The sequence below is a fragment of the Aythya fuligula genome, chromosome 16, assembly GCF_009819795.1.
Source record: "Aythya fuligula isolate bAytFul2 chromosome 16, bAytFul2.pri, whole genome shotgun sequence".
NCBI lineage: Eukaryota > Metazoa > Chordata > Aves > Anseriformes > Anatidae > Aythya > Aythya fuligula.
The window spans coordinates 11,108,373-11,125,399 of NC_045574.1; the positions used below are offsets into that span (position 1 = coordinate 11,108,373).

Sequence of the window (17,027 nt, forward strand, 5' to 3'; positions counted from 1 at the left end):
CGGGCACTCTGTAACAGACTTACTTGTAAAAAGTGAAAGAGCTCGCGTCCCTATTATGTTGCGTTTACTGGCGTTATGAGACACGTGGAATGGAAAAAAATGCTTTGAAGGTGCAAAGCAGTCTTAATATTTTCACGTCGTGTTCAGATAACACGAAAGAAGAGCTGCTAAATATTCTAGCGGGTTTATAACACTTTGCAGGCCCCACGCCTGGTATCCGTGCTTGCCTCTTCTGCTGTGAGTAGTCTCACTGAAATTAATGGAACTATCCTTGGTGGTGAAGTTAAATGTATGCATAGTTGTTTGCAAGAATAGCGCCATAATAAGCTGCCAATTATAGAAATAGATTTATTCAGAAATTTAGTAGTAATACTTAATTTTGGTTCACTGATGTTAACATCTGATCCAAAGAACCCAGGTATGTCAATGCCAAGCTATGGGCATTTGTAGCAAAAGCAATCTCCCCCCTTTTGGACCATGTAACGTAAAGATTTTGGCTTCTGATGCTTTTGGTTAAAAGGCATAATTTAAAGTTACGTCTGAAATGTTATTATTAATAGAAATATTTAGATAGCATGTACTACTATTCCTCAATAATTAGTAGTTGTGGGGTGGACCCAGTCTCTCATTTAACTGGGGATACTCATTCTTGATTAGTTTTTAGCCTGTCGTTATTGCATGGTGCAGTATGCCTGAAGGGGAGAGGAAGAGACAGAGTATGCGCATTATAACAGTAGTTTAAGGGGAAATGGTGCTTGCATAAAGAGTTGTAGACAAAAACTGCTCTCTGTGTGCTTATAAACATCAGTCAGCAAGGAGAGGAAAAAGGAGTAACGTTCTGGTATTACGGTGGCAAAACATGCAAACAGGTTTTATGGAGAGAAGAGCAGGACTGTTAAGAATCCATGAGGGAGAAAGAAAAGAACGGAGAAAGCAGAGAGGAATGCATCTGTCAGAAAATGAACTTTGAAATATAACTGCTAAAACACAATTTTGAACACGAGGCTCAAAATGGAGGCTTGTGCTGTCAGTGTGTGCTAGCAGAGGCCTGGCATCCTATAAATACAAACTGTACCTCTGTGCCCATTCTGCCTCCGACATACGTGTCTGTTGTTGAGACATAGGGTAACGAGAAGAATAAACGAGAAGCCAGGAGATGCAGAGAAGAATCTTTGTAAATTCTACCAGGTTTTGATACTACTCTTACAAAAATATGTTTGCTTTATATAGAAAGCTATCTGGCAGCGTGGAGCAGCTCAATGAAATGCTGCTGTTCAGATCTTTTCAGTGTGCGTGGAGAAATGGGTACTATAGGCAGATGAGTTACTTGCCCTGTGCATTGGCATCCGTGCAGCATGGCAGAAATAGAATACGTCTACTTATGGAAAAGAGAGGAGAGTATTTTTTATTTTTTTTTTTAATTTTCATTTTTGTACTTCAGGTGTAATGAGGAAATTAGAGGAGAGCTGTGGGGAGCAATTTGGAGCATGCAGCCATGCAAAGTGGTCTTAGCGTCTCGTTGGGTATGTGATTGATTTAGGGCATGTAGAGGGGGTGGGAGGTTGCGTACAAGACATGGATTAGAGAAGGAGACTTCTGTAGCTTTGCGGGTGGAGGCGTAAAGAAGATGCCTTTCTTTTTCAGATGTGAGTAGCCATTTATCTTATTCTGTGTGATTTAAGTTACGGTCTTCATGATTGGGAGGTGATGACTGCAGTCAAACATAAAACATTTTAAGGGTCTAACAAAAATGCTTCTGTTGAATACAGACTTCAGGCAGTCTTTCTCTCCATCATATAGTGGTGACGAGGCAAGAAGATTTTGATGTTTCCTATCTTGTCCCCTATAAAATGTTGAAGTTTTCCTTTTTCCTTCCAGACATAGCAATCTGCTTTTAACGTTGACACTGGAAAAATGGACAGTGAAATGATCCAAGATTCAGATCTGACACATGACTTGAGCTGGGCATTTATTTTTAGCTACAACTGAAGTTTCCAGTGGCAATTATTTCTTTTTCTTTCACTTTTCACTCTTGCACCGAGAAAACCAACTTTCTCGATTTTTACCCTGAAGAAAAAATGATGTCCCTTCATCACTCATGCTTCCTTCTGAATTTGATTTACTTTCATTTTCTAGGTGCTGGTGAATCCGGTAAAAGCACAATAGTCAAACAGATGAGGATCTTGCATGTGAATGGATTTAATGCTGAGTAAGTGCATTTGTTTCTTTTTCACTTTACACCTCACCATAGCTCTGTGTACCACACAATAGTCGTTCTGCTTTATATCTTGGTATATTTTCTTCTTGCTACTATGTCATGGTCTCTAGAATTTGGATGTGTAGTTTTAGATAAGATTAATAGACATTAACTTGAAGAAGTCAAACACCAATAATAAGTAAGAGCTAATGGTATAAACTGGTTTGTATCAAGGTTCAGCGTGGCTGATTTGATTATAGCTTAAGTTTTGTGTTTTGATTTTTTCTTTAAACTGCAGTTTCTTTCACAACATGGCTGACACTGATTTACCTCTGCTATAGTAGATTGATTCATACTGCTGTGAACTTGTCTCCTGTTAGTGCACAAAATGAATGCAGTTTTCTTTATTTAGAGCAAGTAGGGCTTTTGTTCCTGTATCTTCACAAAATGAGGCAGTACTGTGAATTTCTAGGGTAACTGGTCAGATCTTGTTTTCTGTTTGCTTGTTCAGATGTCTGTGATAAAACATGCTTCTAAAATTTTTTCTTTTTATGCTTAAAATCTGTTTAGATTTTTGATAGTTGTGAGGAGGGGATTGGCATTAATATAAGAAAAATGGAAACCTGTTCTTTGTCTATGAAAGATTTGTTTGCTAACTTCTTGTCTAACTTTGCTAGGGAGTGGGAAGAGATTTCCTGGATGTTAGCTTTTGCTTACAAGCATCTTCATGTGTGTGTGTACCGAAACATGCTAAAGTAATTCTAACTGAATTAAGGTGTTGATATTTCAGAGTTTATTTTCTTTGTGTAACTTTTCTAGATGGTATGACTATTTTTGTCTTTCTTGTCCTCAAACAGTATTTTTGTACTAGCATTTTCTACTTTCTAGTCAGTGTAATTTATTTTGTGTCTCTCGTCTCTTTGGGAAGATTAAGCTTTCACTAGTCTTTCAGTAGTTAATTCTGCGCTAAATGTTTAGCTAAGGAGCCTCAACAATACTTCCTAATCCCTAAACACTAGTTCATGATAAGGTACAGAATCTGTTTGGAAGAAACTTCAGGCTGATTCATAATAAACTACATTGTGTGCTACGTGTTTTTAAGCTCCTCTTTCTAGGGAATATTTTCTTTTTTAGGACAACTCCTTTTCATAAGTGCCTGGTCTGACGTCCTGGTACTTGCGAGTAGTCTTCATTTTTTGGCTGCTCTCGCTAATAAAGACCTCTTAAAAGACTTGCATGACTTAAAAGATTTGCATGAGTCGACTTTGATATAGCATCTCTCAAAATCTGGTGGTAAGTAAAGCATTCATCAATAAAAGTGGACGTCAGGGATCCTTGGCACCTTTAAAAATACCAATCAATTTAACCAGCACAGTTCTAAGTTTTCTAAGTATGCAGCTGCTGTTAAAGAGGTGATGCTGGTGTTTAATGAAAGTTATATTCCGTCGGTGGATAACTTTCCCAACTCTGCAAGCTGCATACCAAAATCTGTGTGGCTGGGATCCCAGGGGCCCATTGTACATAGCCTGCAGAGCTGGGGAGGGACTGGGACAGTCTCTGGGATTAGCAGCAGCATTGCATTCCTCGAGTATGTCGCTTCTGGGTTGGAGGTTTGGGCTGGGCTGAACGTGCAGCTGGATTCCAGGGCAACATGGCAAATTTGGCCTCAGCAGCCTCTGCTGGCTTCTGCCTTCTCATAGCAAGGGATTTGGATTACCTTGCAGCCCCTATGCCAGCACAGCCCTGCTGCCAATCACGTAGCATACCCCAGTATGGGAGCCACGCTTGAACTGCTGGGGAGCTGCACACAGCTCAGGAGCCACAGGTTGTCCACCCTGCGGTGTATTGTCTTGCAGAGGCCTTTGTGGGTAGTATATATTCAGGAACATTCAGATATATTATAATCAAAATTAAGAGGCGGTAAATATAAAATACACAAGTTGTAATTAGTCTACTTTTTGGTTCTCGTTGCCAAAAACAGTAGATCAGTAGATCATAACATACTCTTTACATAGAAGGAGAGGGCTGTCTTTCAGTGTTTCGAAGTTCTTGCAAGACACATTAGTCCTTAAATAACTGGCATTTTTCTTCAAAGTAACTAACTGTTGCTATGCTGTCTGGCTTTCCCTGATATCTTTTTTTGTTTTTTTTTTTTTTTTTTTCCCTCCTGATTCCTTCCGTTTCTTCCCTATTTATGCACTGGAAAAATAATGTGGGACTTAGCTAATGTGAGAGAGAGCGTAGATTTTTTTTTGGAAGGGTAAGAAAAGTGAAGCATTACTTCTTTTATATTCTAGGACCTTTGATAGAAACATTAAATATGCTTTCATACAACACCACACTTGATGTGGTGGTAACAGCAGAGAGGTTGTAAAGGCCAGTATGCTGGAGGTGAAAATGGTCTTCAGTGTTAGTGTCCATGTATATAAATGTAGTTTTGAATTATTCCTGTTGATGTGGCTTCATCGTGTGGCTTGAAAGAAATCTAGTTTAAAGTCCTATCCAAAACTTGTTTACCTTTGATTTGGTTGTCCTGTGATAATTGGTCTTTGAAGCAGCAAGAGGATACCTGCTGTGAAGGATGTCCAATGTGCTAAAAGCAAGAGAATCAAAAGTTTTTCTTCAGTGAATAAACTGAATAAAAATAATTCAGTATTTCTTCAAATACTCTTAATTTCTGGTGACTGCACAGGATATCCAGTGCTAAATGCACTAGCTTCCTTTAGTGAGTGTGGGGACTTCTTATTTGTTTTCTTAAGATTCTGCCTGTAAATAGATGAAGGGACAGTTGTCATATGCATTTATGTTAATTGGCCTTGTGTAGAGTTGTAGCATTGAGCAAGGCGAAATCTATGTAGTTCTACAAAACCAGAGGAATTTCCTTTGGGATTCCAGTCCTTGATCACTTTAGCTAATTAGTTATTCAAGGAAATGTATGGAATCGAGTGTTCCAGATAATTAATATGCTTAATAGTTAACAATGCTAAGGTGAATTTAAGGTGGTTAAAGTTTTAGGTAAGTTAACTACAGTAAAGGCTGTTTTTTTAAAAAATGTTCCTTTTATAAACTGTAATTGGGTTAGAGACAGAAATATTTCTTCTGTGCCTGTTCTGAGGGTGGCGCGTGGCAGGTAGGAGCACTGTGGCACTGGTGAGCAAGGCAGAATATTGGAGAAGCAAGGTGTGGTCTACAGCACACGTTGAAGGAGTTCTGGAAGGGCTTTGCCCACTTGCAGCACTCGCAGAACAGCTGAAGTTGGGCTCGCTGTTGACTGACGTATTCCTGCAGCAATTTCGTAAAGGACAGGAGCGTGCTTCCAAGTATTATTCTTCTGGTGTGCCTAATCTTTCACATAGAAGAGCTGCCTTTTAAGCATGATGAAGATGCCGTATCAACCAATTTTTCTACTCTTTGTGTTACTGCCAGCAACAGGGCCCCTTGTGATGTAGAAAGGGTTTAAATTTGGCTTGTAATAGCAGGAAGCCTGTGACTTCCCTTCCTTTCCTTCCCTCCCTCCTCAGCACTTCAGCTGTCTTTTCATGAGGCTGTTCCAGAGGGATAGGTCTCTGCTGTCGCGTACCGCGTTTTGTTATCATCCACTGAAAAGGTGGAGCTAAAATCTTCTCTTTTTGACTGTGCAGAAGTTCAGGTGCTAATCTATATGAACCAGAAAGGATTAATAATGGAAGAGGGAAGGCAGGAGGAGTAAACAATGTAGTTGGTGAAATTAGTGTAAATGCATAATTCAGGTTGAAGAGAGGAAAGAAAAACCTCTTTTCTGTGTTATCTGGGGAGTAGGGCTCTTTGCTTCTAAGATGATGGCCTTTCACTGACTTTTTTGTTGTTGTTTTGGTCGTCTTTCCCCTCTGTGATCACTGTGGGTTTGGCTGACAGGCTCTAAAGATAGAGCATCATTGTCATGCATGATTTTAGAAAGTGGGAAATCAGCAAGGGTAATAGACAATTCTGAAGTGTCATGGGAAAAACTGGGACAAACAGAAATATTTAGATAGAAATAAATTGTTGAAATGCAACTTACGAAATTCACTATGGAGATAAATAAGGGGAATATGCCTTTGTGATTAATAAGTTTGGATAGTATTTAGGATTCAGGAAGTCTTGAGGTTTTAGGGGACTTCAAATAACTATTCTGAGCCTCAGTTTCCCAAATGATGATGTATGATGATGACCTTATTTCATAAACTGGTACTGTGAACTGCTGAACAGGAGTTTGTGTATTTATGAAATCCGTTAACGGTGATGGTAGAGTCAAAACTCAATAACTTTATTTTCAAGAATTGGATGACAAATATATTTGCTTTTCTCACGTGCTGTTAACAATTATTTTGTCTTAGAACCAAAATTAAGTAAAGAAGTCAACTCTTAAAGTTTTGGATTTTTTTTTATTCTTTTTCACATATATTCAATAGTTTGGTGAGGAAGGAAAGGTAGACATTGATGCTTTCAAATCTTTTCTGTATACAGCTGTTCCACTAAAAAATGAACTGCAGTATTCTTATGTCACATAAACCAGTAAATGACATTAACTAGGGAGATTGGTCTTTTATTAATCTCTTTGTGACTGAAATGATTCCTATCTTAGTAAGTTTGCTCTTTTTCTATCTGACTCTGTGTTTTGTTTTCTAGCTTTAGTCATTTTGTGTGTGTGAATTTAAAGAAGGGAAGTTAATGTTATGATTGAGAAAAAATATATAATATTTATAATTAAGTCTTTTAAAATAATGAATTTCCTCCTAATGGCTAATGTTAGTTTGTATACACGAGCATTGTTGCCCTATTTTTACAGTTCATTTAGATTTGTGTACCAATACTATGTTTTTAGAGTAGTCACATCAGTTTCTTGCCAAGAAACAGACTTTACTGTATTTTAACCCTACTAGCAATAAAAAATATGTATTTTTTTTGTTTGTTTGAGTATCACTGAAAAACTGGGAGGAGGCTTGGTATGTATTTTTTTTTTTGCATCACAATGGATGTCAGGAGGCTTCTGCAGATTTGAGTCAGAGAGCATTCCATTCTCAGCTCCTGCTCCAGGACCCAGATGGGGTGTCACCGTGCTGGAAAAGTTGTGTGTACACGTCTGCCCAGACCACGCAAAGTTCTGGTCCAGCTGAATGAGTAGTTACTGGTTTTGATAGAAATTTGTGCTACGGACCGTAACGTTAAGGTGTGGGCAGAGAGGGGCGGAGGATATGTAGTTCAGTCTATTTTAGGTCTTGTCCTAAGAACTGACACAGTTGTGTGAGTGAGTTTTGTCAAAAGTCAAGACTGTACCAACAGTGAGTAAATACTATAATTAAGAACTGAATCCTTCATACATGATTTGGCATGTAAAGGGACTGGCCAAAAATACAGCAGTGGCTTTATTTGTTTTGAGGTTTAGATTTGACAAAAACTTTTTAAATATGCATGGGCAGCTATCAACGTAGCGTAGAGAGCCATATAGTTGGTTTTAGTGAGTTTGGACAGTAATGAGTATGAAGAGTGGAATAAGCATGGGTGATGTAATCTGAGAAGCAAAAGAGAAAGAAGAGAGTTTAGGACTTAACTAAGTGGGAAACATTGTGAATGGATCTGGGAGAATTTGACTTTTGATGGTAGCTGTGGGATTTTACCCATTAGTTTTGGTTTAAAAAAATAAAGTAACCCCTCCATTGGCTGTTTACAAAGCTTGCAGTTTCTCTTCAACCTCTTCAAAGCAGAAAATAAACTGTTCTGTGGGTAGTGGGCTCTGAGCTCAGTCTGATTTCTATAACATGTTCTGTTTCTCCCAAATCTTTTCTGCAATAGTCGCAGTCAGCAGTTCTCCCTGTGGTACCGTAGCTGTCATGGTATCTCCTGTTTTCTCCAACTGATACAGTCCTTGTTCTAATCTATGTCCCTGATGTTCTCTGCAACACTGGTCCTTAAATACTCTTGGATCATCCTGTCCTTTATATTCTTTTTATTTTTTTTCTGTTTTCTGCTACCTGGACGGAAGTCAGCATGTGCTGTGGCTCGTTTAGAACTGCATGCACTCGTCCTGCTTTCCTTTGTTGGAGCTCTAATTTTGGTCTCTCCTCTACTCAGCCTCTGATTTCCACTATGGGAAATTAATTTCTGCAACAGCAACTCTGTCAAACCTGGTTGAAATTGGACAACTGTGTCAGAGGGACTGAGAGAAAACAGCTAAAAAACACTTCTGCTACGATTTTGTAAACGTCCTTCCAGAGTGCTAGATGAAGGCAGACATAGCTAATAGTCTGAAGTATAATCCAGCAGGCATGCATCGTGCATTTGTATATTAGAGCTGCCCAAGTCTCATCTCTGATGAAGAACTGAGATACGTAAGTTGTTCACCCCAACCATGGTTGTTCAAAGCTCTCAAGTTGAAATGAAGGAATTTCCACTGATGAGGGATTTTTTTTCTGTAACTTTAATCCTTAAGTATCAAAAATAATATGCCCTCTATCTGACAATTAGATTTACTAAGAAATTGAGATTCAAGAGTATTTAGAAAATAGTGCAGGTGTAGCACCAGCTTTTAAACGTTATTTCTACAAGTGTACTGTAATGTAAACAAATAGTTAATTAGAATTATTTACGGAAGAGCTTGGTTACGTAGAAAAAACAATGCATCAAGGTACGCCCTTGACAGCTAAGGGACAAAATTACCTGCTTTTTTAGGAATGTAGTAGGGGAATGTCACGATGAGGCGTTCTGTTTTAAGATGTTTGTTATTACAGAAGTATGAGAAGGCTTGTGACAGTGTCTATTAGCTACTTGTTGCTGACTATATTCTCCAAAGGGCTGTTTAATAAGTCATTGTGTTCACTTGTCTTTTTAGTTAAGGCACCAGAAAATAATCATCTCTCCCAGCTGCACCCTTCTAGCCTCCCAGGAGTGCTGAACTAATGGAGCAGGCAGAGGTGTGCAGTATTTCCTTCTGAGGTGCGCTGCAGTCCCAGTAGGTGTTACATCTAGCCTTGAATGGCAACTTAACAGCTAGCTGAGGGATTTCCTATTGCCGTCTTAATCACTGTGATTTAAATACTCCAGGCTTGTCTGCAGCTCTATGTGCGTAGATACCGTTTTGTTTCCTTCAGGTTAAGATATTATAATTCTGCTTTACTATGATTATTTCTAATTAATACTAACATTTATGTTACACGAAATGCTGAAAGGAAGCCAGTATTAGCGAAGCAGGTTTCCTCCTCAACTTTGTAATGAGAAAGGACACCTTGCTCGTATCTTGTTTGGTTTTTAATTTTTATTTTTTATTAGGCAAAAAAATGTGTAGTGGGACACTAAGAACAGTAAATACACCAAACCGGGGAATATCTGTTTTGAACCCTGGTAACTTAACTTAAAAATAAATATGCTAGCTAAATTTGAGTTACTGTCATTGCTGTGGAAAAATTAAAACTTTCATTTCAAGAATTTTAATTGCGTAACAGTGATTGGCATGGCTTTGAATATATTGTATTGCTTTCATGGTTTAAGACCATTTAAGATAAAGGTGAAAGCTTACAGTGGGAATTTTTTTTAATTTTTTTTTTAATAAGGAAAAGATCATTATCACAAGGACATAGACATTTGCTGAAAAAAAATATTTTGTACATTTTACTTCATCGTTTTAGTTCTCTGAAATGAGAATATAACAGCAGCACTGTATTTTTCATGAGAAAAAACTACGCACAGCGCGAAGCTGAGGAAATGTTTTTCTCATTAAATGGATGAGAAAAGGGGGAGAAGAAACGCTCCCCGAAGTACGAGGGGCTCTCAGGGTGCCAGTAACACCCTGCTGCAGGCGGCTGCACCAGCCCCAGGCTGCGGGCAGCTCGGGAAGAGCCAGCCCCCCATCCGCTGTCCTCACCTGCACTTTCGGAGGTCAGTGTCAGTAAGGATTTTAAGTTAAATGTTTTTGCTATTTTGTTTCATTGTAATTTATGGCAGCCTTGTTATGCAACTTACTGGAAGATCTGCTTTATGGGATTTTTTTGTTGTTGTTGTTAAATTTCTATGGAGTAGGAAGTTATTAAATTTTCAGTAGTGGTTTTGAAGCCTACTGCAATATATGCCTGTAAATTAGATGCAACTTCTTACTTCTGGTATGTAAAAATGCTTAATACTGTTTCAAAATAGTTACTCAGAGGAACACGTTCTGCTTAACTGAACGTTATAGATAAAAATACAGTTTATAACTGGAGATAATACAATCATGTACATAAAAATAGCAAGCGTAATTATTTTGCCATTTAGTTTTTTTGAATTGAAACTGGGAGTGAGCTATGTCACTAGACTCTAGTTTCAGGGAGCCATTGGGAATTCAGGATGCCCCGTACTGCCTCTGTTTTGCCTTCACCTAATTGGACAGTCTTCATTTTATGTAATTGCATCTTATGCAATCATATGTTTACTTTCCTTATGTTTATCACGGGAGAACTTCATAGTGTCCTGTTACCTCAATATCTTTTTGCTAGCATTAAAACGTAAAGTGCTAGAAGAGAGTATAAAAAAAAAAGACTGAGTTTGCTAAAGCATTTCTGATTATTTTGTACAAACCTAGGATCTTTTACCAAAAAAAAAAAAAGGCAGTGTACTAGTTAGCTGTTTTTTCCACATTTTTTTCAGACTTCAGAAACCTAGAGTTGTCTGAGAGAGGGAGGGTAGCAGGGAAGGAGAAGGGGAAGTAGATGCAAGTGACAGTGTTAGATGATGTCCATATGTAACATTTAATATGCACATATTATTTTTACAAAAGTGAGGCCTACATAGGTTTATCTCCCTTAGACAGAAAAGGAATGTTATACCAATTTGGTCTTAGAATAAAGTTTTACATGTCAAATCGTACATTACTTCTCTCTGGAGTTAGCTGGAACCAACTGAGACCTCTAAATCGTAGGTTCCCTTCTGATGGTTTTGGAAAAAACCCATAGGACAATATGAAAACAATATGAAAAGTTTTACTTCTAATAGTTTGTTTGAACACAGGTTTATTACTGAATGCAGAAAGTAAAATGATGCATAGTTATGTAGAGAGGGCAAAAATGTTTTCCTCCTTACAAACAAAAAAGGAGGATGTATCCATCCTATGCAATGCTGAAAATAGAAAAGGAAGTTTTAGAATTTGTGACAAAGGCAAGTATCAGGAGCATCTGTTAGAATATAGAAATTTTCAAAACAAGAATAAATAATGGACAAGAATCCCAAAGGAACTGTGCAAGAAACTATGGGAAACACTACTGTTAAATTCTTTATAATTCTTAGAAAAAGGGAAGTGGTTCTGTTCCTTGAAGTAAGAGAGTACATAAATGCTTGGTATCAACTATGGGCAGGTTTACTGTTTTTTTCTTTAAATTATGATGGTTTCTTACAACCAGGGTGTATAGGGAGAATGTCATTAGTAGCATAGCTGTATACCTAGTGAGATGTTGAATCGACCTCTGCCTCTTCAGGAAGGTGATAGATCCGATTGATTAAAATCAACTTGTTTGATATCAGTGCTTTTTTTTTCTGCCATTTGGCGCGATCACATTATATTTTAATTTTAAAAAATTAATTGTGTGGAATTACCAATGTATATATTAGAGCAATTTAAAAGCTGGCTTACTGATAGATCTCAGCACGGTGGTTAGTAGAGGCAGTGAGGGGGACCACTGCTTGGAAAGCCTCCAGGGAACTACTGGTTAAGTATATAAAGTCATTCCTTAGATTGTTGGTCTGATTCAGTCTAAAACCCCTCCCTGCAAAGTGGCTGTAGTTAACACTGGGAAGGTCAGGTTACTCTTTATAGGGTGATCTGAATAACATGTTTAAAAGTTGTACTTCATAAATTTGTTTTAATACAGCTGAATGCAAGACAGTCTCACAGGAGTCAGAATGTAGATTGTATCTGTAAAATTGGAAAAGGCCTTGGAAGTCAATTAGTTAGTTAGGGGAGTTTGCTTTCTTGTGGCAAAAAGACAAATGTAGGCTTGGATGTATAAAAAAGGGAAAAGTGAAGCATGAGTAATAAAGTGGACCTCAACACTGATAAGAATGTTATTAAAACGGTATATCCTATGTCTGTACTTTATGAAGGATGTAGAACTACTGGGGAGGGTTTAAAAGGCGGACCCCAGGAATTGTACAGGGTTCATAAGCAGGATGTTTATACGTGATTTCATTTACATGTAGAAGTACTGCTATGTGAGAAAGATACCAAAAAAAAAAAAAAAAAAAAAAAAAAAGGTAAGAGTGAGATTTAGCTCCTTATCAGTAGAGATACATTAATTGAAATAATTTGTTTGGATGAGAAAGCTTTGCTTGAGCTCTCTTAGAGAAACATAAGTCAGTATTTTTAAACTGACTTATATCAGTTTATGTCCAGTGTATGGAGATGCAGCTTTTCTGCCACAAGTGTGCCTGCTCCTGGTGGCTGTTTTGGCCTTGGAAAACACAAAGCCTATCAAAGATCAGACGGGATCAGAGGTGATGTTGGAAGATCACGTGATCCAGAGAAAATTCATTGAAGAGTTTGAGATAAGAAAGAAACTCTTTCACTAGGAATTGTGTATTTGGGGTATTTCCACTGCCTGCTGCATAAAGCTTTTTTGACCTCCTTTGGGCCTACTTTTTCTAATTGGTTTTCTGCCATTGTAGGAGTCTTGGGTGCTCAGTATCATCTAATTTCTTGCTCGTTACTTGTGCATAGCACGGAAAAAATTGGGACCTTCAGGTCAAAATTGTTTCATTTGAAATTTCAACTTGATTTTAAAGTATATGGAGAAGCACTGCTGCCTTTGGTACACTGAAAGGCAGTCTGAAATATGCAGTTATCCTCTCTGGGCTAAAAGTTTCCCAAATGTTATTACTATATGTCAGTGTTCCTTGCTGTACCAAGCCCCTCACACAGGTAAAAGTCATCTTCCATATAGGCAGACATAGATGTCCCTGAGGAGCTGGCTTAATGGATTTAGTGAGACTCTGTGTTTTGAAAGAAATAGCAAAATTTCACCTTATTGTGGAAAATTCAAATTGGTACGGTTTGAGTGCATTAGTATCTCTTAATGAAACCAAATATAGTTCTCTTCAATTCCATTCATTCTGGACCTTATCTCTCTGATGCATCTCACTAGTTGCCAAGCAACCTCAACAGTAGTTCTGCACATCCAGCAGCATTAAAAAAAAAAAGAAAAAAAAGTGAGTAGTTGTTGCTGAAAATAAGATGCTGTCTGATGACATGAATGAAGAGAGTTATGAGAGAAGGAAATGGGGAGTGGCAAGTTCGGAGCTGATGTTCTGAAAAAGCTAATAATATTTAGGGCTCAAGCAGTGTTGTTTTTTTTTTTTTTTAAATTTTGAAAGCACTTCTTAATAATCACAAGATTATTAAATAAAGAATTTTTTTTTTTTCCTTTCAGTGAGTGAAGTACAATTATGTTTATGCTTCACAGAGCACAGGGCAGAGTTTAGTCCCAAGAGGACTGGAGGTAGTTTGGTATATGGATTTATTTTTCTGACCTATATTGACTTTAAGTGTTTCTATCTAGTTGGACTGCAAATTAACTGAAAGGTTTTGGAATATTTTTGTTCATGTGTTTGCTGATACATAGACATCACCATCCATTCACTTCATGCTGATGCACCTACAGTGTATTGAATTTCATTAAAATATTTATCACCTAGAAGGCCTTCCAAACAAGAAGTATGATAGATTGTGCTTAGGTCTTCTATTACTTGATAATGCTGCAATGCTTATTGCTTACATATATTGCTTATAGAGCAATAAATAGAGCTTATTTTTATATTCTGTCTCTTACTTGAAATGTGATCTGAGCAGCAGACAAGCTGCCATAGCCAAGGGTATGACAATGAACATGAAATCTGACTTGCAAAAATGATGCTGGTTTTGGATTTTTAAGTTTGCATGATAGATTCAGTTCCATTCAAAAAGAAAACTATATGTATTACACACAGACAGACTATAAAAACATTGTTGAGGATGCGAAAAACTTAGAAGGTGCTTGGATTGAGATTTCCTTAATTTGAGTTCATATCAGAATACCATTGCCTGTACAGAAAGGTCATTTTTAATTCTGTAAGTAACTCCTAAAAAGTAGTAATTCTAACTGTTTTTAAAGCAGATTCTGACATTGTGAACGCCCAATTTTCCTTAGACACAGTCTGGAATTACTGAGTTGCATACCGTTATCACACACAACAGCAAGTTAAGTTATCCCACAAGTTTTGTCCAGAAGACTGTTCATCCCAGTCACAGGCATTAATGCTTTGCCTCCCACTTTTTGTTGTTTTTTTCCTGAAGGTGCTGGTCTTAGAAACAGGCTTGTTCCACTTCTGGATGACAGTAGTAAAAAGGGATGTGCTGCAAATGAATCAGAAATGATGGGATATCAAGTTCCTGGTTTTATTTATATGCAAATGAGGATGTATTCTGAATTGCACATTAATTGTCCAAGGAAGAAAAAAACATGTCAGACATGCTTTGTGCATAGGGAGGCTTTTATATGCAGGGTATTTTGTGCCAAGTCTGTGTTTACACACTGAATGTCCACTTAGGTGTTTTTGTCAAGAGGCTTCCATTTCGCCATCGCTCAGGATGAAATGAACACGATGAATCAGTGCAGTATAGGAGGCATTTTCGCTGTGTGATGCAGATAAACACAACAAATGAACACTCAGCGTGCAAATTCACAGCTTATTGTTGCAAGGCAACTTCCTGCTCTCCTGCTTCCGTAGGAGTGTGAGATGTTTTCAAGGGAGTTTGATACTTGAAGCTGTCATTGAGAGGACATATATATTTGGAATTATAATCTGTATGTTAATTGTCTGCATCACAGACCCAAGTGAGTGCATGCCTGAGAAGAGCTGTTTTTGCCTTACACGAGGTGGGTGGTACATTACCCACCAACTGCAGTCGCAGTAAATTTGAGTCAGCTGGTGATAGGTTACTTGGTGCTTTTCATGTGTGGGCTAAAAACAATACTAGATAATTCTAGGTTAAAGGATAAATTGAATTAATGAAGGCATACAAAAGAAATACACTAGGAAATGTTTAAAACGTAATGAAGAAAACGTTCCAGTGTATGTGATATTTTCACTGTGTTCAGTGCGTAAGGTTTGTTTGTGTTGGACTGAAATTTCTTTTGACATGCTGCAGTTAATAGAGGTAATTTACAGATAGAAAAGGAGTGTGTGTGTGTGTGTGATGTGTATAAACAAACTGTTTTGCTGGTGGTATTTTTATCTTAATCCTCTAAGAGAAAAAGACCGGTCCTAGTTGATGCTTTTTTTTTTTTTTTTTTTAACGCATGAAAAGCATGAATTTTGGCAGCTGCCTTTTGCCTCTAGGCTTCTAAGTAGGTTTGTCTGCACAAGATGTGTGTAATTACTCTACATATGTGATATATTAGCTGCTGCATCAGTATTGCCATGTAAACTTGGTTACCCTTTTATATATGTATGTATTCTCTGTATACCTAGTTTTAAAAGGGTAAATATTATAAACTGGTTGCTCAAGAGCGGTACGCTATAAAAAAGGTAATAAGCACATCAGTAAACGTGTTGGAGGTGGTAATAAAACCACGCTATAATCCACCTCCCAATTTATTGAACTCCAACTATTGTTATCTGTGAGAATTAACTGCTGCATATTGTGTGTTAACCCCTTGTTTAGTAGTTGTACATGCAGTGGTACTAACTGGGACTGCAGTGCCTTAAACTTTGGTTCAAGCAAACGTGTCATCTGATTTGCTAGCATTCACAGTTTGCTTGTCTCTTTCTGCCTAGGTTTTGTTTCAACAAAAAAGGACACCCAGTTACTTTGTAGCAAACATCTTTGTTACAAAAGTTAATGGTGTTTTGCAAAATTAAAGTAAATACATGACTTAGTTCAGGTTTTTCTTCAGTACATTGAAAATAATAATACTGTGTAAAATGATAAGCGTTTCATCATTGAAATCTGTTGTGCTTGGATTAGTGTTTTTTGTTTTTTGTTTTTTTAAAGAAGCTTTTAAGAAGCTTCATTTAACAATATTATAAAAGTGGAATAGTGTGTACATGTCACAGGACTTCTGAATTCTGTAGCTCTGTTGAGGAAATGTAGGGAATTTAGATTTCTTGGAAGACAACTTGTAGGATCCATTGCAGTTGGTGCATGTGAATGCAGTTGTTCAGTGCACACTGGTGCAGATGGAAGACCCAAATAAATCTCCATTCAGAAAAGGCCTATTTAGGACTGTGCCATGGCCTTGTTTCAGGACTCGGCAGCAGCTTATGTACTGTAGAGGTGAGCTGTGCATAAGCACAGTCAGAGATGAGCATCCAGAGCACCTCTTATGTACGGGGCCAAGCCGGAGCTGCGCAGGAGAGCAGCAGCAGGACCAGTGGGATGCCCTTCCGACCTCCCTTAGCTTGTGCTTCAAAGCATTTGTGTTGTGGGTGGGTGATACTCACCTGGATTTTCTCATGGGTCTCCTGTGCGATGCTGGGTGTCAAGGTGTGGTTTTGATGGCTGCTCTGGTGGATTGATCGATTCCTAAAGCAGTTTGTGTGTGCTTAATGTTCGCCGAGAGCTGGGTTGTGCAAGCTCGGGAGTGCGGCTGTGAAGAGTTTGGAAAGCTGTGTAGTGGATGTATGATGGTAAGTGAGGTGAATAATAAAAGATTGATTCTCAGTAAGCGTAAAGACTTGGTTGAAGGTTTACATTTTCTAACTTCAGAAACGCATTTCTTCCTCAGTCTTGCAGAAGGTGATTGCTTAGATTCAGAAATGTCCTACCACGTCTTCAAACTGTTGAGGCATTGGAAGTTGTTAAGAGTCCAGCTTT

The 17,027-nt window shown here is 38.0% G+C and overlaps 1 protein-coding gene across 2 annotated transcripts in view; it reads left to right on the plus strand.

Annotated features, from left to right (window-relative positions):
* Positions 1–17,027, plus strand: part of GNAS (GNAS complex locus) — a 147,787-nt gene that overhangs the window by 55,814 nt on the left and 74,946 nt on the right. For both annotated transcript variants that reach the window (XM_032198139.1, XM_032198140.1), the window contains exon 2: positions 2,137–2,209. In XM_032198139.1, coding sequence (XP_032054030.1) covers positions 2,137–2,209 — 73 coding nt within the window. The remainder of the gene's footprint in view (positions 1–2,136; positions 2,210–17,027) is intronic.